The following is a 16,973-nucleotide window of genomic DNA, read 5'->3' on the forward strand; positions in this document are numbered from 1 at the left end:
AATCACGTAGTTTGGACATCACTGTGCCTTTCCAAGGGCTAACTGGAGAACTGTTTTGGTATAAAACATGATTTTCTGTGTAAAGTCTCCTCGGTATAATTAACCAAGCAAAGGTTCTTTGGTGCAGCCCTCGTGCTCTGTATGTCAGCACTAAAGCAAGCTGTATGTTTGGTGATTTTGTTGCTGTCATTTCCTTTTCTCTTAAGGGGGTACCAGCAACAGGATGCCCACGAGTTCATGCGTTACCTTTTGGACCATCTACACCTGGAACTCCAGGGTGGCTTCAATGGTGTTTCCCGTTCAGTAATTTTGCAAGAAAATTCTAGCCTGTCTGCAAGCAACAAGTGTTGCATGTAAGAAGTGTTTTTTGATTTCTTCAAAACTTTAATGCCTTTATATGGGTCTGCGTGTGTGTATCTGAAATTCCAAATTCATGGTTCCTTGTTTTAAGTTTTTGGTAGCACCTCCATGGTGTTACAGATCACAGAGCTGTGGATTATAAAGGATTGGCATCCTGTAGGATGTGCTTCCTTTTAAAAGGAAGTGTCTTAGATCAGCGTTTTTCATAGGTGTAAGTGAGCATACAGGCTAAGTTGTGAATGCATTTTAATTAGTCCTTCAGAAATAAAAAGAAAGATCTCTGTATTTTCTATTTTATACCCATATAGAAGTCTTTTGTTCAGACAATCTCGTTCTCTTAAGGTGATAGACAGCCTGAATGGTACAAGAGCAGAAAAGATGGCCAGGTATTTGTAAGCTTAAAGTGTCATCACACCTGCTGGATTAATGAGCAAGCAGTGTACTTACAGTGGAAGTCAGTTTTCCTGCAGATGATTTTGCTATATTTGCCTATCACTTGACACAGTTAAAAGCTGTTGCTTTTTTTCCTGGTAAATTTTAATTTCGTATTTGCTATGTGTCTTGAAATAGTGATGATCTCTGTTTCACTCCTCTTTCTGTACTTTGCCAAATACTGCTGTTTCTAAATTATGTCCCAGCTGTATTTTCTCTCAGATTGAAACTGTCACAGAGAGAAAACATTTTAATTTGCTAAGTCAGTTCAGCCTGCACATTTGGTCCCTGAGCCCTTGGATTCCCGACGCAAGAGCCCAGCGAGTTTTCCCTTCCTGTACTGCTCAGGACTTAGTAAGCAGGTCTGAGAGATGGGGAATTTTGTAGGTGCTTCATTAGGGAAAACCTAGAGTTCAGACTGTGCTTTTTACCACACTTATTTTGCTTTGCTGGTGCTTGAACATCTCGCAAGGAAATCTTACAATTTTAATTAGAATTTAAATATATTTGAAAACTAGATTGATTTTGTTTTGCCAACATTTTTGAATGTCAAAACCTAAGGAGAATTTAAACTTTGTTCGCATATCTACTGTAAATCTCTCTTGAGTGTGGCTGTTCACATGTGTGGTGAGGTGGAGTAAGCTGCCTCCTGTCAAGGGCAAAGAAAGGTCAAATATACTGAAATGGTAAAGTACAGTACTCTTCTTGAGTCCCACTTTATTTGGGTAGTCATTTATTTCTGCTCAACAAGAAGCATTCAGATCAACTGTGAGAGATGTAGGTGGAGTGCAGGTAAGGAACACAGATTTCTGCAGGCTAGTAGTGACAGATCTGCAATCATAAACTAGCAGGTTTAGAATCTGTATAATAATAGACCTCAAAATCAGTTTATTTTTTAATTGGTCTATGAGAAGTAGTCAATAAGATATGAATCTGCTAAAAAGATGAAGTGTAGTGAAAGCATAGGGAACAATGTTGACGATGCATATTGTTTCTCCTATCTTAATGCAACTTAAGCTGTCTTTGGAAGTGAAGTGCGGAGATATTAAGAAGTCAAAATTTCTTGTAACAAAGGGAGTGTACAATTAGAACAAAAATATGCTCGACCTACCTAACAGGGAAGAATTTTTGTTTTGGAAACAGCCTAAATTACAGCATTAAAACACTGTACCCCTGTGAACTCTCCTGTATAGAAGTGCAACCAACCAGAATACTTTGAACACTGGAATTTTGAGCATCTCATTAGTGCATGTGCAGTTCACATTTTCCTTCAACAGAAGTATTATAGCAGCTAAATAAATACTTGGGCCGTACAGTTCTGGGGTGAATGAAATGTCTGGTGGATGAACTCAGTCGCTGATTGTTGCACATGAACAAAACTGCTCTGCCTAGTAGCACTGAGTTGTAAGCACTAAACATGTAGCAGATATTGAAAATTAAACTCAGACATTCTGACTGACTTCATCTCTCTCATGTGGTTTGTCTAGAAATGGAGCATCTACTGTTGTCACAGCAATTTTTGGAGGCATTCTTCAAAATGAAGTCAACTGCCTAATATGTGGGACTGAATCTAGAAAGTTTGACCCATTCCTAGGTAAGGTGCCTCTTGCTTTCAAAATATCAGGTGACTTCAAGCTTCCGATATATTTTTCTGCATTATGTTTAGATGTCACGTGACTGAACCAGAGGTTTAGCCAGAAATAGATGGCATTGGTTTTATTCAGCCCCAATTCTTTTTTCACCTTTGTTTTTCTAGATCTTTCGCTAGATATTCCAAGTCAGTTCAGAAATAAACGTACTAAAAATCAAGAAAGTGGACCAATGTGCACACTACGAGGTAAGAATGCTTGGGTAGTGAAACCGTGATCAGACTCAGAGTGATGTACTCTTCAGAGTATCCGTTTCAGAGGAACCAGACTTTGATCTAGAGTGTGACTTGGTGCCATGTGCCATTGAATTTTATGTGATTCTGTGGTAGAAGGTGCCAAAACAATTTTCCATGTAGGTTTTACCCCAGTCACTGTGTGTTGACATACTGCTACAATAAGCTGAGAAGTGCTTCAGGAGGTCAGCTAAGCATCAAGGGCAATTCCGGCAGACATTTTTTCTCTGTGGTTGGGAGTGTTTCTGTTGTGTTCCAGTCTTTCCAACCAACACTTCTCCACGTTGTTGCCTGTTGGCATTTGCTAAGCTCTGTGCTTAGAAGCCTGTGCCGCTTGTGCATAAGGATGGCTCTTGGTTGTTCTACTGTTTAAACAACATAAATATAATCCTGTGAAGTTGGGCGGTACTGCTGCTATTTACCTTGTTTTACAGGATGTTAATTTCTACAGATTTGTGAATATACTTGCTGCAGATTGTGAAATAATAAAACCCCATTATTTTAAGTTTACTTTATGCTAAAACCAAATCACCTTTAAAAATTGAATGTTCTGTGTTAGAAAGTCATTTAGTTTCTTTTGAAACAATTGTGATGGAATCTTGTTAGAGAGATGGAGATTTTTATGAATGCTTTTTTTTTTCCTCTTGAACTGCTTATGCCTGTGTTTCCAGGAACAAGCAATGATGTGTGTTACAACCCCTTACTGTGGTAAAACACATTATTACATAGCTTTTGGCTGCACAGGTATATGTAGTAACTAGAATGACTGCAGAGGATGCACACACCTTTTCTGTATTGCTCTATGTGTTGTATCTCATGTTACAAAAATTACTTGACGTCGTCCTGAATCAGGTTTCTTTGGGTGGGTGTTCTGGTTTTTTATATCTTGTTCTTTTTTAGATTGTCTTCGCAGTTTTACAGATCTGGAAGAACTTGATGAGACAGAGCTGTATATGTGTCACAAATGCAAAAAGAAACAGAAGTCCACCAAAAAATTCTGGATTCAGAAGCTACCAAAGGTTTGTATAAGCCCAAAAAGTAACAGTGTGACAGTATGGCAAAGGAAGTAATGACTCAACCCTTAGTAGACCAACGTGTAACCCTCCCATAGTTCCTGCTGAATGCAGTTCAACCTCTGCCTCTAATGCATCCATTTTTTTATGTGTTGGTTTTTGGTTTTTTTAATCCTGTAGGTGCTATGCTTACACTTGAAACGTTTTCACTGGACAGCATATCTGAGGAACAAGGTTGATACATATGTTGAGTTTCCCTTACGAGGCCTAGACATGAAATGCTACTTGTTAGAGGTATGAAGACTCACCAATTCTTCCTGTAGAAATTTGGTCTACAACTTCTGTCTTTATTACATGTCAGTAGGTGCTACTGAGAATTGAAGAGTTTTCTGTCTTTTGAACCACAGCCTGAAAACAGCGGCCCAGAAAGCTGCCTCTACGACCTTGCGGCTGTTGTTGTGCATCACGGTTCAGGGTGAGTACACGGAGTAAGCCTGCTTCTTGGCAGAGATCATCTCCCCACTGAAGTGCATGCGCAGTTAATTGGGTTTTTTCTGTCCTTAACCAATACATGTGTTTTTACTGATGGGAATAAGCAGTGATTTATAAGCTTTCACAGAATTAAGATGAATTAATATAAGATAGATCTACACAGTTATTCCTGCGAATGCCCGCTGGCAGTCTTTGGGGGCAATGACTACAAGTGTGAGATCTGATGAAAATAGTCTGTTCCTCTAGGAATGGAAACCCCTAAACCAACAGAGGGAATCAAGAGGCCTTCCAGAAGTTAATGCCTCATTTTGAAATTCTTAGTACAAAGCAGAGATTTTTTTTTTCTTTTATTTGCTTTGAAAGGTGCATGTATGCGTACACCAAGAGTGTGTGTGTGTGCGTTTTGGGAATTGTAGACTAGGACTGGCACGGTGAAAGTGTGTATCCTGTGTCTGCCTTCTCTCCTACAGGAGTGATGCCACAGGGCTGGCTACTGTCCATACTCCGTAGTAAAGTTGTTAGGTGTGTTTTGGTTTGGGTGGGGTTTTTTTGGTTTTTTTTTTTTGGAGTGGATGAGTGTTTGCTTTTTTGTTCGTCAGTTTGGTTTGTTTGAGTTTAGTGGTGTTGTTTTTTAATTTTTCCCCAGCCCTGCTGAGAGCAGGGACAAGACAACTGTTTATCCTGAGAGAAACGCGTTTAGACAATCGCTCTGTGGGTGGAAGCCGTGAAAGGAGTTTTCTTAAAGACACTAAACTCCATTAATCAAAACATTACTGATATCTGAATTTACTTCAAAAGTACAAACCCAAAAGTTCTGTCCAGAAAGCCCCCACCCATTCCCCCCCCACCCCCAAGGAATGGTCTGGACTCTGTATCCAACGATTTGACTGCGGGAGGCAGCCCTTGTAGCACCACAGTGCATCGGGTGCTTCAGAGTCACAGAAACACTGCATGGACAGCAAAAGAAAGATGGTCCTGTTAGAACAGAGATGGTTGGAAACACTGAGCGTGCAAAAGCAGGTCTTATCTTGGGGTGGCAGGGTAGTGAAAATCGATGCGTTTGTAGTTCTGGTAGGTTAGCTTCAAGAAATACGGCTCCAAGATACGTGTCTGCTTAAGGTGAACTTGGAAAATATTCTTCTTGGTAATCCGGGATTAGTTTTGCTGTGAGTGCTTTAGATTATAGTGGGACTGTGAGTCTCTCTAGACCTAAATGGGGAAAATTTCTGAAAATAGAACATAGTGGTTTTCTCACAGCAAGCGCTTGAATAGCAACAGATAATTGACTTGATCGTTATGGTGGCAAATGTGGAAGTCAAGAAGCCTTGCTTGCACAAAATCTGTGGGATGCTATTAAGTTCATATCATAAAACCTCTCAACTCATCCCAGTAGGTGATTTTTTTACTTAACACAAAGCTTTAATTTGGAGAACTTTGAGCCCCACAGACTTAAGAAGGGAAGCATCTTGCCAACTGTTACGGAGGGCTGCGAGTTCCTCTTCCTCTGGTTCCTGGAAGTCTCTTAGCCCTAATAGAAAATGAATCAGAGAATGAGGTCGTCTGTCTCCTTCTGATTGTCCTTTCTCTCCCCGCCTGCCCCTGCTGACAGCGTTGGCTCTGGACATTACACCGCATACGCAGCGCACGAAGGCCGTTGGTTCCATTTTAACGACAGTACTGTAACTTTGACCGACGAGGAGACTGTGGTAAAGGCCAAGGCCTACATCCTCTTCTACGTGGAACGGCAAGCCAAATCTGGATCAGATAAACTTTAATACCTCCTTTTAATTCTTACTTATCAAGTCCTCCGGACAAAACATTTCCATTTTTCCATAAATACTTGATCCAAGACTATTAATTTCATTGTGCACTTTTCAAGTTCCTCTTGTGGGTTTTAGTTTTGTTGTGTCAATGGTAGCATTTGACTTACTGAACTCAGACACAAACTAACTTTTTTTTTTTTTTTAGTTATACCAGAAAACCTCAGCAGATTTTGGTTTGCTGCTTTAGTTGTGATAACTCAGTTTTTATATATATAGTTTCATTAAATACTTAGTTATTTGACTTTTTGTATATTAATGTTTTCAGTTCTCACTTTCTAAAGGCACATTTACATCAGAGAAGCTTTTTGCCCTCCTTCCAAGCATGATAAATGTGCTTCTGATTAGGAAGAGCAATACAACCTCATGCTGTTCTCACAGCTGTTGCTTAGATACCATTTAATCTTTTCAAATCAAGGAATTGATGACTTAATCTCTTTAAATCAAGGAATTGTTTGCACGTACTATTTTCCTCGTGCAAGAAACTAAACAGTGACCTCTGAACAATCATTCTTTGTCCGCAGGAGAGAGGAGATGTGGCATCATTAATAGAACAGGTAAATGCTGCTATACTGGTGTGTATTCAGGCTGCTGACTTTCAGGAATCATTGTAAATAAATAGTTGGTTCAGTTGTGTCAATACTGTAGTTTAATTCAAGTACTCTTCACACATGCTCTGCTCTTAAAATTTATTATTTTTAAAAATTACCTTAAATATATACATGTTTAAATTGTGTTGAGAATTATGGGTCTTTAACCAAACCTGAATTGCCTTAGATGTCTCTTGTTTTAGACTGTCATCCTGAAATTTGGTCATGAACACGTACTTGCCTGACAACTTGGAGACTTGGTGGTAATGGGACCCCAGCCCTCCTTGCTGGTGGGAACTGGGAGTACAGCCTCAAAGTTCGGGGTTTGTGAGAACAGGCTGAGGTCCTAAATAAAACTGATGTCTGCTAAATGCCTGCAGTTCACTTAAAACTGCAAGGAAGCGGGTCGTGTTAGAGATGCTTTGCATGACAACTTTTCGTATCAGTTCAAATGCAAACTGAAGGGAAGCTCCTCAGTTTCACGGCGTGGCCTGCCTGATGGGAGGTGATGAGCCAGGGCTGCGTGTTGCCTGGAGCAGACTCAGTAGCTGTGGTAGCTGCGGTGGTATTTACACAGTGGGGTCCGGGGTCCTCACTTAGAGCTGTGTAATGGAGAAGGACTTGTGCTTAAAAAAACCCCAGTACTGAATTTTAGCAGTAGTGCTGTTTCTGGAATGGATGTCAACTAATAAGATTTTAAAAAGGTGGACAGGAACACCAATACTGCAAAAGCCAGGAGTGCCAAAAAAAAATTCTTGAAATTTGAGAAATGGTGCGTTTCAGTTCCCTTACCCCAGCCCACCCTTTGTAGCTTGGTCCCATCTTCCTAGCAAGGAACTGGACACTGAAAAATCTCCAAAGTGTGGCAGTAATAGTAGAATTAACTTGATTTAGAGTCATGCAATCAAATGGTACCTTTTAGCTGAGATAACAGTAAAATATAGTAGTGTGAAAACGCACAAGAAATCAAGTCAAATGTCATTACCCTTTTTAGTTAATGCTTCTGAAAGACGCTCTAGTACCCAGTGAAGGGTTCCCAGCAGATGGTAGCACGGCTCAAGCTGGTGCCCGTGGAAGCATGCATCCATCTCCTTGCCATGGGTTACCTGCTAGCTGTACACTGACCAGTACAAAGGGAAATCACCATCAGTTCTTCTTAAAAATGTCACACTTCATAGCTTTTTCACAGCATCTTAAACCAGGAAAGAGAAATCGGATTGATACGGAACTGCAGAGAGCGTTTAGCTTTGCTAATAGTGGATGAATATGTAAGCTGTACACTAGTTAAAATCTCTTGTGATTATTTTTCATACATTAAGTGACATATATAAGGATGTTGTCTTTTACTTAAGTAAGTTGAACAATAAATAATAGAGCTGTTAATTACTTTGAATTGTAGATAAGTGTGTAACCTACCATTTCTCTGTTTCTTGCAGCAAGAGCCTTTCTTCTAATCAGAATAGGATGTACCTTTTTCTGCCTGTATAAATGCTATTTCAGATGTCATTGGTGTGCAGGACAAGTGAAGTATCTTACCACCTTACTACCCTGGAGGGCAGCCGTGCTGCCCACAGTTAGCTGAGGAGTTCAGTAGATTCCGTCTGTTAGCTGTGGCTTTATCTGCATGCTTCTTGGATTGCTTTAGAACTCGTCTCGAGAATGCAAAGCTTAAATTCACAACTAGCTATGGGCCAGAAGTGGTGTTCTCACAAGCCAGTGATGTAAATGTGCCTTTCTCTATTTTTTAGAAACTTAAATTTGTAATCTTCAGCAACATTCACTTGTTTTAAGCAGCCTCTATTTCTCCAGTTAATTCTTTGGGTCAGAGTTATGTTCTCACTAAAGTATTTCCTTTCGGTAGCATTTTTGCTCTGTAACATATTTAGGTCTTGGGCAATGGTATCTATCCAGCATGGTCCATTTAAGACACGGACATGGGAACACAACACAATCACGTCAGGCTTGTTCTTGCAGCAGGTGGTGATACGGACTCAGCCATATGCTTTGCTGGAACAGGTACATCGTAATTCCTTTCCTAATTTAACTTTCTCCCACTGCAAACCCAGATGGACAGTATGAACAGTTTGTTGTGGCAACACAAGTATTTCTCTTCCTGGTGGAGAACTTTGCTTATCCACTGTATTCTATTCAGTGTGGTGTCAAAAAAAAAAGAAAAAAAAAGTAACTGAGCACTGAACCAGTACTGCACCTCGCCTAGTATTACATTTTTAACCTTACTTGTATATCCTATATTTATCTACTAGTTTGTGGGAGGGTGGGGGGATATCTCATTTCATTTAAAGCCAAATGTTTCTTTTCTACTTACCGCTGATCATAGTACACACTAACCGGCAAGAATTTTTTTCTTGCCTCTGACTGCTCTGCGAGCAACAACTGCTCTCTGCAGTTCAAGGACTTGCATGTTTTTCACCAAAATTCGTCTGCTCGAAGGTTGTTTGTTAGCAGTTGTGTAGCCATGTCTACAACTGGAGACAAGGTTTATGTAAAACAGAACTGCAAAGTGTCCAGCTCTCAGAACACATCTGCTTTAGTGTGTTGTACAGTGAGCTGCAAAGCACAGCGTTACGCAGAACTCTGAGGCACGGAACAGAGCTCCTCCTCACGGTACAGTCAGAAGGTGCTTTCCAGGCCGTTGGAGATGTTGGCATCAGAGGAGCATTCAGAACTTTGAGACAGGCAGGGACAGAGGATTTGTGTCAGAAGCAAGAGGTTGTTTACAAGGATTGTACTAAATCCATGGAAAGCATAACGTGGTGGTCAAAAGTTTCCCCAACAATGTTTCATTACTGATATGTCTGTGTCTTACTGATGAGGTAATGGGCACCTTGAAAACTGATTCCAGTGTGCTTTAGGATAGCCTCGAGTACTGTAGTGCCATAGCTGTAACTGTTTACCATTAAAATCTAGCGTGTCATTGCCAGTGAGATTACTGACTGTGCTCATCTTGTGTGTTTCTGGAGCATTTCCAGGTTGAATGTGAATTATCTCTCATTTACACAGTGTGTTCATGCAAAATGTGCCATTAAAGTGTCTCCTTTCCTTAGAAAATGAAGCTCCTCTTGTCCTTCTGCAGGCTTGCAGAGTATCATGAGAGTAGCTGCTCTGCACACAGACGGCAGCTGGTTTTACCTTGTGAGGAAACAAAATAAAGCAAATTGAAGTCTTCCCCCTGCCCAAACCTGGCACCTCAAGGCGAAGAGGACCCGCCCTCCAATTCTGAAGGGCCTCGTCACCCAGCAGCGTTCATTTTCATGTCGGGTGGTGGTACACGTTCTCGGTGTGGAGGAGTTCATCCCGCCAATGGGGATGTTGTCGCTCAAGCTGTATGTTTCTGGGTTATTTTTTATAAATCTTTTTAAAATGTCGTCCTGTTTCTGAGAGTTGAATTTCAAACCACCTTCTCGCACGAGGCAGCTGATGAACTCTCGGCCCATTCAACCCAGTCACCTGTTGAAACACACCCAGTTCAAATGTACAGGTACAGGAACCCTGCCAGCGACCAACACCGTGACAGCTACTGCGAGCACACCGACAGACACTGTGCGTGTGTCTGTGTCCATGTGACTGTCCGTCTGTCTGTCCGTGTGTCTCTGTCCAGGTGAGTGTCCGTCTGTCCGTCCGTGTGTCTCTGTGCATATGAGTGACTGTCTGTCTGTCCGTCCGTGTGTCTCTGTCCATGTGAGTGTCCGTCTGTCCGTCCGTCTGTCTCTGTGCATATGAGTGACCGTCTGTCTGTCCGTCCGTGTGTCTCTGTCCATGTGAGTGTCCGTCTGTCTGTCCGTCCGTCTCTGTGCATGTGAGTGTCCGTCTGTCCGTCCATCTGTCTCTGTCCATGTGACTGTCCGTCCGTGTGGCTCTGTTTGTGTGAGTGTCCGTCTGTCTGTCTGTGTGTCTCTGTCCATGTGACTGTCCGTCTGTCCGTCTGTGTGTCTATGTGAATGCCAGTCTGTCTGTCCGTGTGTTTCTGTGTGAGTGTCCGTCTGTCTGTCCATGTGACTGTCCATCTGTCCTTGTGTCTCTGTCCATGTGACTGTCCATCTGTCCATCCCTGTGTCTGTCTATGTGAGTCCATCTGTCCTTGTGTCTCTGTCCATGTGACTGTCCATCTGTCCTTGTGTCTCTGTCCATGTGACTGTCCATCTGTCCTTGTGTCTCTGATGTGTCTCTGTCCATGTGACTGTCTGTCTGTCCGTGTGTCTCTATGTGAGTGTCCGTCTGTCTGTCTGTCCATCTGTCTGTCCTTCCGTGTGTCTCTGTCTATGTGAGTGTCCGTCTGTCTGTCTCTGTGTCTCTGTCTATGTGAGTGTCCGTCTGTCTGTCCGTGTGTCTCTGTCTATGTGAGTGTCCGTCTGTCCGTCCGTGTGTCTCTGTCCATGTGACTGTCCGTCTGTCCGTCCGTGTGTCTCTGTCCATGTGACTGTCCGTCTGTCCATCCGTGTGTCTCTGTTTATGTGAGTGTCCGTCTGTCTGTCCATATGACTGTCCGTCTGTCTGTCCATATGACTGTCCGTCTGTCCGTGTGTCTCTGTCCGTGTGTCTGTCCATGTGACTGTCCGTCTGTCCGTCCGTGTGTCTCTGTTTATGTGAGTGTCCGTCTGTCCGTCTCTGTGTCTCTGTCTATGTGACTGTCTGTCTGTCTGTCCGTCTGTCCTTCCGTGTGTCTCTGTCCATGTGAGTGTCCGTCTGTCTGTCCATTTGTCTCTGTCCATGTGTCCATCATTGTCTGTCTGTCTGTCCATGTGTCCGTCCGTGTCTCCGCCCGTTTCTTTCTGTCCATCTGTTTATCTGTCTCTGTCCGCGTGTCCGTGTCTCCGTGCGTCTGTCCTTCTGTCCATCCATGTGTCACTCCATCTGTGTCTCTGTCTGTTTGTCTGTTTTTTCCATCCATCCGTGTGTCTGCCCGTCCATCTCTCTGTGTCAGTGTGTCCGTCCATCCGTGTTTCCAGCTGTTTGTCTGTGTCTGTCTCTCCGTATGTCTCTGTATGTCTGTCTGTCCGTGTGTCACTCTATCTCTCTGTCCATGTGTCTCTGTCTGTCCATGTCTGTTTGTCCATCCATCCATTTGTCTGCCCGTCCGTCTGTCCATGTGTCTGTGGTTGTCTGTCCGTGTGGCTCTGTCTCTGTCTATCCCTGTGTCCGTTGGTCTGCCTGTCCATGTGTCTGTCTGTTCATATGTCTGCCTGTCTGCGTCTGTTTGTCCATCTGTCTTGCCTGTGTCAGTGTGTGTGTGTCTGTGTGTCCACCTAGACAGACACAGACAGACAGACTGACACACAGATGGACGGACACACACGGACAGACAGCTACACAGATAGACACAGACACGGAGAGACAGACGGACACATGGATGGACAGACCGACACATGGACAGACAGCCGAAGACAGACACACGGACGGACCGACACACAGGGAGAGACAGACTGACATACAGACAGACAGATGGACTGACACAGGGACAGACACACGGATGGATGCATGGACGGAGACATGGACAGACAGACACACGGATGGACACAAGGATGGGCAGACACATGGACAGACACATGGACAGACACACACACACACGGACACAGACGAGCAGACAAATGGATGGGCAACGGACACACAGACAGACACAGATACATGGATGGCCGCACGGACAGACCCAGGGATCGACAGAGACATACAGACAGACAGACACAGATGAACAGACATATGGACAGACATACAGACAGACACATGGACGGACAGACACACAGACAGAGAGGCAGACACACACAGACGGATGGACACACAGACCAGCAGACACAGACAAGATATGATGACACACAACAGACAGAGACACAGACACACAGACAGAAAGCCAGACACAGGGACAGACAGACACAGGGATAGACAGACACAGGGATAGACAGGCACAGACAAACAAAGACACATGGACAGATGGACAGATACACAGACAGAGTCAGTCACACGGACACACACAGGCAGGCAGACAGACAGAAAAAGAGACAGAGCCACGGACAGACAGACAGACACACACAGACACAGGGACAGACAAGACAGACACACAGACAGACACGTGGACAGACAGAGACACGGATACAGACAGACTCACAGAGAGACACATGGACAGACACAGACACACAGCCAGACACCTGGACAGACACACGGCCAGAGAGACACATATACACACAGCCAGACACATGGACAGACACACAGACTGGCAGAGACACAGACAGACACACCGACAGACAGACAGACACACAGGACAGAGACACACAGACAGGTAGACACACAAACACAGACAGACGGATAGACACAGAGACAGACAGACACACAGACCGGCAGAGACACGGCACACACAGGTAGACACACAAACACAGACAGACACACAGACCGGCAGAGACACGGACAGACAGACACAGAGAGATACAGACACGCAGACAGACTGACAGATGAACACAGATAGACAAACTGACACATGGACAGACGGACACACGGACACAGACAAACAGACAAGACAGACAGAGATAGACAGATCACACAGACAGGCAGAGACACAGTGACAGACACACGGACAGACACACACACAGGCAGACACAGAGAGACACACAGACAAGACAGATACACAGAGAGACATAGATGGACACACTGACAGACACATGACAGATGGACAGACACGGACAGATGGACACACAGGCAGACACACACAGAGGCAGACACACAGATATACAGGCAAACGGTTGAACACAGAGACAGACACACACAGACTGGCAGAGACACGGACAGACACACAGACAGACTCACAGGCAGGCAGACACATGGACAGACAGACATACACAGATGGAGACAGGGATAGACACAGACAGACACACACATAGACACGGACAGACAAACACACACACACACGCACAGACAGAGACCGACACAGAGACAGACATGGACAGTCATACGGACACACACCCCCAGACAGACAGACAGACAGATGGATACACAGACAGGCCGACACACACAGAGACAGACACACGGATACTCAGACACAGACATGCAGACAGACCAACAGATGAACACAGACACACCGACACACGGACAGAGACAGACAGATGACAGACTGACACACAGACAGGCAGGCACACAGATACACAGACAGACTCACAGAGACACACGGACAGACACACACACAGAGGGACAGACCGACCCATGGACAGACACACTGACACACACACACACACAAGAGACATGGAGAGACACAGACAGACAAGGACAGTCACACGGACAGACTCACCCAGGCAGACACACACATGGACAGACGGATGGATGGACACAGGCACAGAGACAGACAGACACCCTGACAGGCAGACATGCGGACAGACATACAGATACAGAGATAGACTAACACACACAGACAGGCAGACACACAGATGGATACGGGGATGGACACAGACAGACACAGATACTCATAGACAGACCTACAGACAGACACGGGCAGACACAGAGGGACAGACACACAGACACACACATGGGTACACAGGTGCAGAGACACACAGACATGTATGAAGACGCACAGACAGACACATGGACAGACACACACACACACACACAGAGGTATTTTGGTAGATTAATGGATGACCTCATAACCCTGGCTTTTTGGCTGAAGTTGACAGACAGACCCAGACACACACACAGATGCCCCCCAGTTCAGTCAGGGAGCACAAGACCTCTGAGCACCTTCGGCCGTGCCCGAGGGGAACAAGCCCTTCTCAGGAAGCCTTTCACGAAAGGCAAGTGCTGGTGTTGTGGAGTCCCAGCCCAGTCCCGGGGGAAACAACCAGACTGCCATGCGTGCGCGTCCCTGTCCTCTCCCTGCTCTTGGCCTCTGCACCAGCTGTTTGCCAAAAATAAACACCATTCCACAACCATATAAGTGCAACAGCCGCGCGGTGCTTCTCAGCCCTCTCCAGCGCGGCCATTTCTCCACCGGGCCAGGAGACTGTCTTCTTTCTGCCGTGCTCTGAGGGGCTATGCACATCACCCAGCTCAATCGGGAATGCCTCCTACATCTATTTTCTTTTCTGGACAAAAACAGTAGGAAAAGCTTAGCAAAAACATGTCACAAGTTCCTAGAAGTGTTTCAGGATCCTTTACTGTGGTCTCTGTTGAACTTTCACTCTCCAGCGGAACTAAAGAAGGATAATTTTCTCCTCGGACCTGCTCTAAAATACTTGTCCATCTGCTGGTATTCAGAGAGAGTCAAGGTGTGTAACATTGAGGACTGGCTGAAAAACAATTTCCAGAAAGACTTCTGTAACAGACATGAAAAGACTGTCAATGATTTTTTACTAGGAGTTTGCAACAGGTATGTTCCTTGGGAGTAAAATTCTACATCTACTGTAAAGCTTAACTGCCTTGACACAAGACAGTTGAGAACTACTTACTTGCTCCACTCCATACAGCTCACCTGAAATGGAGCCTTAAGTACGTGACTGCTTTGACTTACTTTGTAGTTTGATTGCAGCGTTGATTTTACACTGCCGATAGCATATAGTTCATACTGACTTCTCCTTAACCCTTTTTTTTTTTAAGAATGGCTAATTACCATGGGAATGCTCACTACTACTTACTAAGTTACTGCTTAACTGAAATGTGCTATTCTGGCAGTGAGAAGCATAATCCTGGGGGAGGGGCTGAAGCAAAGACAAGACTTCAAATAGTAAATATATGTCATAACAAAGGCAAGTTCATTAAACGTGTTACTAAACTTTGTTCCACTCTAAGTATTGCTTTTCCACTGAAATTTAGCTGAGCTTTTTATGTGTTACAGTAAAAGAAAAGCAATACTACTGCTACGGAAGAAGGAGCTCTATGTGTCCACCATTTCTTACAACAGCTTTACTGCTATGATGTGGCTCTGTGGAAGAAAAAGTTAAATTACATTAGGAGGAGAAAAATCCTTGCATTTTAGTAACACAGGAGGACGGCTGCAAGGGTACTAAGGATACTAAGGGTGCTAGAAATTCAGCAAGTGCTTTTCAGCCTTACACAGATTTGTTTAAACGTAAACTGAACTCTTATAAAGGATATTTTATATTGATAATTAGTCCACCTGCCAACTCCTCTGTTTTAGCCTTCTTAAGACAAGTTCCTGCTTTTTTTTTTTTTTGCAGTGACCCTTGGAAAGCATTTTGATCCAATACAAATTCCTAGCTATTGGTGCAAAGAAAAAAAATGCAAATTAAAAAAATACAGAGCTTTTCTCCCTGAATTTGGAGTACTTTTATTCTACTGACAAGGTCACATGACATAGTGGGTTAGAGCCTTTGTTGAGCTCACCTGCCTAACTTTTGTATTTGTGTTTGACAGTATCCCCTTCTCCAAGCCCTCTTGTTTATTCTTCCCCTCATCTCACCCGTAACCATCGTGTTTTCAGATGTCCAAACCTGCTATCTCTGACCCTCTCTGGATGCGGCCACGTTACAGATGACTGCATCTTGCTTCTTCTCAAGAACTGCCCAAAGCTCCAGACGCTCAAACTGGAAAATTGTGTGCGCATCACCGACCGGACACTAGAAGCCGTGACCCTCTATGGGGTCTCGCTGCAAACACTCCATGTGGATTTCTGCCGGAACGTAACACAAACGGGTCTGGAGAGAGTCAGGGAAGAATGTCCTTCGGTAATGCTCAGGGCAGAGAGGAGCGCTAACATGATCCCAGACAGTAAGCCCGAAAGGAAGCTGATGCTTGAAAAAGCACCAAGGAAATTGGTTCAGCTCTAATGCAACGAATTCTAGCAACTCAGCTCCTGTGAGTATTTTACTCCAACTCTCCTGTTGAGCATTGCTTCAGGGAACCGTGGCTACTTTCCCGAGTTCTGGTTTAAGTGTAAACAAATGGTTGGTATGTAAAAGCTGCACTGGGATAAGGCGTGCACCTCTACCAGACCAGTCTTAAGGAAAAAAACCCACCTGCTTTCTGTTGTTCCTTGAAAGTGGAAACCCCTGCATTGCCGTCACAAAACACTAGACCTGATTAAGGCTGAAAACTGTGATTTGGATGAGCGGAATGCACGTGACTCAGAGAATGTTTTGTTGAGGTTAAAAGAATAGTTTGACACAGTTCAATAAATTTGATGAAATGTAACACAATTTAGCAGTGGTTTGTTGGCACGGTTCACCTCTAGCACATGGAACAAACATACAAAAGAAAAATGAGTTACAAATTGAGTTAGAATGATTCACACAGAAACCAAAACCACAAAGAGTAAGCAGGACCCTCCTGTTGAGGCCTGAGGTTCAGAGTGGACCCCCTTGCTTTCCAAACTCCTTTTGCAGCGGGAGAGGGCATAAAGCTGAGTAACTGCACAATTTACACCCACTTGAGGGAA

At 44.0% G+C, this 16,973-nt stretch overlaps 2 protein-coding genes across 2 annotated transcripts; both read left to right on the forward strand.

Annotated features, from left to right (window-relative positions):
- Positions 1-206: 206 nt before the first annotated feature.
- On the forward strand, positions 207-6,391 carry USP3 (ubiquitin specific peptidase 3; the record flags this gene model as incomplete). The annotated part of the gene is made up of 7 exons (XM_009878572.1): positions 207-353; positions 2,280-2,386; positions 2,549-2,629; positions 3,575-3,693; positions 3,868-3,981; positions 4,095-4,162; positions 5,789-6,391. Coding segments are annotated over 7 exons (802 nt in total), but the record flags the coding sequence as incomplete, so codon positions are not given.
- An 8,222-nt stretch (positions 6,392-14,613) lies between these two features.
- Positions 14,614-16,365, forward strand: FBXL22 (F-box and leucine-rich repeat protein 22). Its single transcript, XM_009878570.1, has 2 exons — positions 14,614-14,948; positions 16,020-16,365. Exons 1-2 carry the CDS (start codon positions 14,614-14,616, stop codon positions 16,363-16,365), a joined length of 681 nt encoding a protein of 226 aa, XP_009876872.1.
- Positions 16,366-16,973: the final 608 nt, after the last annotated feature.

This window comes from Apaloderma vittatum, unplaced genomic scaffold (assembly GCF_000703405.1).
Source record: "Apaloderma vittatum isolate BGI_N311 unplaced genomic scaffold, ASM70340v1 scaffold16641, whole genome shotgun sequence".
In the NCBI taxonomy this organism is placed as follows: Eukaryota; Metazoa; Chordata; class Aves; order Trogoniformes; family Trogonidae; genus Apaloderma; species Apaloderma vittatum.